General features: G+C 37.0%; 1 protein-coding gene and 1 pseudogene across 1 annotated transcript; one reads left to right on the top strand and one right to left on the bottom strand.

Moving 5' to 3' along the window:
* Positions 1 to 492: 492 nt before the first annotated feature.
* On the bottom strand, positions 493 to 1,928 carry LOC117618358 (wall-associated receptor kinase 1-like). Its single transcript, XM_034347944.1, has 2 exons — positions 1,817 to 1,928; positions 493 to 1,724 (listed from the first exon to the last, which is right to left on the bottom strand). Exons 1-2 carry the CDS (start codon positions 1,926 to 1,928, stop codon positions 493 to 495), a joined length of 1,344 nt encoding a protein of 447 aa, XP_034203835.1.
* A 1,219-nt stretch (positions 1,929 to 3,147) lies between these two features.
* On the top strand, positions 3,148 to 6,506 carry LOC117618359 (annotated as a pseudogene).

Genomic DNA, 6,506 nt, shown 5'->3' on the forward strand with positions numbered 1-6,506 from the left:
AAAACTATAAGTTTGGCAAGATAATTGTATCTCCAATCAGAAGTGCTTACTAGAAGTTCTTTTCTCTCTTCATATTGCTTGACATCTCTATATTTTAGTAAGAGTTGGATAGGGAGAACATGGTTAAAATTGAAATTTTTAACTTCTCTAAATTTTAGTTAAGAAGCTCATTTAATGAGTTTTTTTGGAGATGCTCTCTTATACATATGAATGTGTTGTACCGTACGTAAACTTGAATTGGATCAGTTCTTACATTAGGTACGTTTGCAAACTTGAATTAGATACACATCCTCCTCACATTACGACCCACGTTAAGTTGACTCGAATTGAAACAAGCTAATATTTGTTAATTTTTACAATACATCACTAGCAGCAGATCAATTAAGGGTTTGCAGTGTCTACCCAAAAAAAAAAGGGTCTCAAATTGAAACAAGGTACAATTTTCATTACATCACAAGCAAGCTGGCAACAAGACAATTATATCGGCCATCATCATACGAGTTCGACATTAATTTCGATTTGATTTTGCAAGCTGCCGTTGTAGTATAACTCTGCACGGCCAAAATATTCATCATGTTCTCGTCTGACATGAAGAAGTTGAGCGTTTGAAGGTGACCCAAGCAATTCGTCGGTCTCTTTGGGGAAAGGAGAAAAATTCAACTTAGCCAGTCCCTTAGCAGCTGAATAATCCCATGCCATGACCTCGAGCTTCATGGCTACTTCTCTCATGGAAGGCCTTTCATTTTGCAACCCTAAACAGCTTTTTGCGAGATCAACCACTTTCTTGGCTGTCTCCAAATTTTCCGCCTTGATTATTTTACCATCAAGAATTTGATCCCAGCGACCCTCTTCCACTGAACGAGCAAATAACTTTGCTAGGCCTCTCTGTCCCTTAGGCTTTTCACCACAAAATGCTTTCTGGCTTGTCAGTAGCTCAACTAGGACCACTCCAAAGCTATAGACGTCATTCTTTGTTGACAACTTTTTTGATTTTTTACTTTCAGGGTCTAAGTATCCGGCTAAACCTCGCAGGGTACCTTGTATTTGAGTTTGATCTTGAGGAATCACTTTTGCCTCTCTAAAGTTGGCCAATCTTGCCCTGTAATTCTTATCTAATAGTATTCTTTTCGAATTCACATTTAGATGTACGATTGATATATTCTTGGAAGTAGAGGAGGAGGAGTGCAAATATTCTAGTGCTGCTGAGATTTCTACTGCTATCTTCATTCGCATTTGGAATGAGAGTGTTGATGATCCTTTGCTTTTTCCATGAATATGCTCATAAAGAGTGCCATTGTTGATGAACTCGCAAACTAAGGTTTCTCCTCCCAGATCTGCACAATAACCTAAGAGCCTCACAATATGTCTGTGTTTAATCTGAGAAAGAATAGTCACTTCGTTAACAAAGATTTTAGAGACAATTCTACTAGGTACGTCTAACTTGAACTTCTTTATGGACACCACGCTTTTATCTTGTAGAACTCCTCTGTAAACTATTCCTTTGCCTCCTCTACCAATGATTCTACCGTCATAGAAATAATCTGTCGCCCAAGAAATTTCTCGTGCAGAAAACTTTCTGGGTGCTAACTTGGAAGGTGCATTATTATTATGTATAGCCAATATGTGTTGTGATGTTGCAATGCGTTTTAGCAACTCAATTATCTTGCAGATACTAAGCATCAAAAGAATTCCAACCAGTATAATAAAGAAGCTTACACAGATACCTGCAAAAGGGGAATACACACGAACTCACACTCACACACAGATACCTGCTAATCATATGCAATTAAGTAGCTAACTAGTAAGTGGTACATACCCAATGAAATTTTCAGGGAAGTGTTCATGCTTTTGACGAAACCCGTCAAGCCGGCCGGCCTTTTGTTTCTGTACCCTTTTCCAGATCCAGAGTAAATTAACCCACCTTCCATTGTTGTAGCGCTTTGAAGCGAAGATCAAAGTTTATCTTTTGGTTAATAATAGGAGCGAAGACAAGCACAAAAGATTAGTGACTTTTTATGCGATTATTATTATTAATTACTAGCCTCTTGGGCAAGGTAATCGATTTTTTAATTTTTTATTTTTCCATATACTTTTGTTAACAGTAATATCATTTCTCTTGGGCAGGGCTCCAATATCTTTAATAACTGCATGTGACTCCATTATCCTATGCCAACACGCGAAACCTCGAACTTTGGATGACTCAATATTTGATCAGAAGATTAAGACAAAACTTAAGTATTGATTTTGTTTTTTGGGTTAACTACTAAAAAACCCCCAAATTGTGGGGGTTATTTTTAAATACATACCCATTTTGTAAGACATTTCATCTTCATACTCAAACTTCCAAAAACTTAAACCCCGACTTACCCAGCCAATACCAACTGACCCACACAAATACCCTGGCTGTACAAAAACAACCAACCAAACCACCACTAACTCTGCTCCCACTGCAGCGCACCCATGGATATAGGGAACATGAGAAGCCGCATTGTCTTGGTTGGAAATTCTGGGGGCATATCGTGGTCTATTGGAAATTCTGGGGCGATAGTGTGTCAAAAGTGGGATCTATTTTTCAATGACATGGACTTTCACGCGGATAAAAAATGTCTTACAAGATGAGTATGAACTTGGAAGTGACCTCATAATTTGGGGTTCTTTCTAGAGATATTTAGTGATATACTCATTTCTAGTACTAATATTATAAATAAACTATACACAATTGAATTTCTATAAACAAACCCAAAAAAAACCAAAAAAATAATAGCTGACCTTTTGTTTCTAAAGTCCATTTCATATAGGGTATTTTTATAATTTGAAGAGAGAGAGAGAGAGTGAGTGAGTGAGTGAGTTGAGTTGAGTTCTAGATTTGGTTTCAGTTAATTCAAAGGGTAATTACTCTGCTGGATCTTCATCTGCAATGCAAATATCCAGAATGCTACCCAGGCTCAGTTTCAGCCAACCCTAGCCTAAGCCAATCCCCCACCTCTCTTGCTCCAAATTGTGGAGTAGAAAACCTCTGAATCATGACGAGTATGTCCTTGAACAATTATCCGCTGTAAAGCATATCCAGAAAACAGGACTTCTGGTCTATTTTTTAGGAAGGAAATAGTCCAGGGGATACAATATTATCCTAATTAAGTTTGAGTTATGGCTAACCTCGAACTAACTTTACCTATAGAGGAAGAAGAAGACGAAGATGAAGAAACTTCACTTGTGCAGGACTCGGATGAAGAGCAAGTTACTGACAGGTTTCTTCTTTAATTTCTAACGACATTTTCTTTTGTTTTCTCTGTTCACAGCATGAACAGAGTTTACAAGATTAGTCATGCCATAGCTTCCACGAATTTCTGGCTCCTTAATTAACTGTTTGTTTCCAATTTCTTCATTTGATAGGTGCCCCCCACCTCTTACATTTTCAAATTCAACGACGATCAAGTCATCAATGTTGGCAATCCTTTGTTGGGGATGCTTCTTGGCAGTGGAAATTCCTAGAGTTTTTTTTCGTATTACAGGGGTACTAATAGTGACAACTGTTAAACTTATTTGTTATCTTGTAAAGGCAACAATAGTGATAACTATTGGAGGCATATATTTTCTGGTCCAACGGATAAACTGGAGAAAGATATTTGTCATATCATGTGTGATTTCTGTTATTGTCGACCCATTGTTCCTCTACATTCCTATCATCAACCAGGATCTCAAGTGCATCGACATGGACAAAGCATTGAATAAGACAGCTTTTGCTTTGAGAGCAGTCGCAGATTTCTCCTACTTTGTCGACTTACTTTTTCGACTTAAAATATGTGAGAAACTTTTCCCCTCAAATTTATTAATTTCATTTCAGAAACTACTTCTCATGAAACTTCTTTTTTGATATTCAACTTTAAATTTATTTTTATTGATGCATGAAACTTCTTTTTTCTCAACAATAGCAAAGACCATTTGGCAGTCATGCATCCTAATTGACATTTTAGCTCTTCTTCCACTTCCACAGGTAATTAAGAGAATCCTTTTCATATTCTTCTCACACTAACTAATTAATTTGATTTGACTGCTGGTATAACTTAAACATTGTATTTTGTCACTCACAGGTGGTAATTATCCTTTTCTTTTCTAAAGCAAAGGGCTGGAGATCTTTGAACATAGCGATGCTTATGAATTCTCTTGCTATGGTGCAATATGCGCCACGGATTCTTCGAATTTACTTCTCATGTAAGGAACTTAAAGAGAGTTTTAATGAACGTATTGGACTATGGATTAAAAGTGTACTCAATTTCCTTATGTACATCCTTGCTAGTCATGTAAGTTTCAGTCTCTTCATCTTTAATTTATGTAAAGGTTGATGTATCATTTTTCTTTTCTTTTTCCTTCGTTTTATTTCTTGTTCAAAGCTTAGGTTCTTAAATGAATCAACCTTACAGGTCCAGCTACCGAAGCATATTTGACAATTCGTTCTAATGAACTAAATTTGTCAATTCTTTAGGTACTCGGAGCTTTTTGGTACTTTTTTGCTATTCAAAGAATGAAGACTTGCTGGCAACTTGCATGTCGAACTGAAATTGGATGTGAACCTCATAGTTTTGTTTGTGATGACCTGTTCAGAAATACCACATCTCTAAATGACTTATGTCCAATAAACCCACAAAATGAAACGCTCTTTGATTTTGGTATATTTGTTGACGTCCTTAAATCTGGTATATCCAAGTCAACAAATCATCCACAAAAATTCTCCAATTGTTTCTGGTGGGGCTTGCGAAATTTGAGGTTTGTAAATTTGAAGCACATTGGTCTTGCATATATTTTGCTATGGCTTATACTCACAAATAAAATACACTCAACTTTTCTACTGTCATTTCAAAACTCTGTTTTTCCCCAGTTTCTAATTCTCTGTCTTCCTTGTGCCCAATGTATACATAGCATCTGGTCTGAGTTCTTAATCATGAACACATTGAATTTAAAAGTAAAGATTTGTATCTTATATTTGCGATCCATATTCATATTTTCAGCTCTCTTGGTTCGAACCTCCAGCCCAGTATCACTACATGGGAGAACCTCTTTGCGGCTTTTGTTTCTATTATTGGCCTGCTACTATTTATATATCTCATTGGAAATTTGCAGGTTTGTATCAAGTTTTTATATCTAAACTTTTCTTGAATTAGTCTTTATACCTGCTTTTTTAATTAGGAGGGACAAATCACTCATTGCCATTTTTCACTTTGGTCTGAATCATTTATTGCTAGTTACTTTGTCAAAAGGAGGAGAAATATTTTAGTGTTATATATATATATATATATGGTCACTGTTATGTGGTAATACTAATTGACATGTCACAATATGAATGAATTAGTAAGGTTACATGGTGGTGCGACTGCCACACCTAAGGCAAGCTGTGAAGATTGCTTTTTCCGAAAAATTTCATCTCCTATAGTTCATCATAGCCTAAGGTCCACTCTAATATGTTTTCTTTCCTAGCTGAACAAGCCTAAAACTCTAACTTCTAGGTTCAGTTCATTACCCTCATACAACAATATTATATATACATTATACATTATTAGCTAGTGGTAATTAAAGTTACTTATAGATATTAGAATAAATACTCACGAACTGAACGTAGCTACGTTGTTTTGGATTAATAGATGTACATGCAGTTCGACGCTGCAAGAGAAGAGGCACGTAAAGAACGTGTTAATCAAGAGATGAAAACGGAACGGAGGTTGAAAGAGAAAGATAGAGAGATAGCATTCTGGTTATCTGAGAATGTCAACATCCCTCAAAATGAGAAGGATAAGGTAAAGTCACAGATCATGAGAACGGTGAAACACGAACTTGAGGAACTCAGGGGTGGTGACGTGGAGGAGATCCTCTCTATTCTTCCCTCTGAACTTCAAAGCTATCTCAATTCCCATATGATGTGGAAAAAGTTACAGAAAGTAAGTTCCTATGTGATGCATGCTACGTTGCTAAATTAAATTAATTTTCCTACCATTATCTTTTCTTACATGCATATATGTATATAACTATTGAATTAATTTACGCAGGTTCCAAAGCTTGACTCACTGGACGAACAAGTATTGAAAGCGATCTGGACGCATTCTAAGACTCTGAAATATGCTGCAAAGACCGATATTATTAAGGAGAATGAACCGATTGATAAGATGTTCTTCATCATAGAAGGAGTTGTAAAGATTGAAAGTAGTAGGACTACGGATCGTTCTTCTGCGCAGCTTAAAGCAGGAGATTTCTTTGGAGAAGAACTTGTAGATTGGGCAACAATTGCTGTATTTCCTAACTTATTACCCTTGTCGACCAGTAGCGCCAAGGCCACCAAAGATGTCAAAGCCCGTGTTCTCCTGGCCAGCGACTTGTGTGATGTAGTCAGTCTTTTCCGGGACCATTTCCGTAAGAGGAAGCGCCCCCCACCTGACCTCGTTGGGTTTAACTGCGCATCAGCACCTCCCCCACCTCACCGGACAGTGTCAGGTCTAACTGCCTATAGACCTTGGTAA

Source organism: Prunus dulcis, chromosome 2, assembly GCF_902201215.1.
Source record: "Prunus dulcis chromosome 2, ALMONDv2, whole genome shotgun sequence".
NCBI lineage: Eukaryota > Viridiplantae > Streptophyta > Magnoliopsida > Rosales > Rosaceae > Prunus > Prunus dulcis.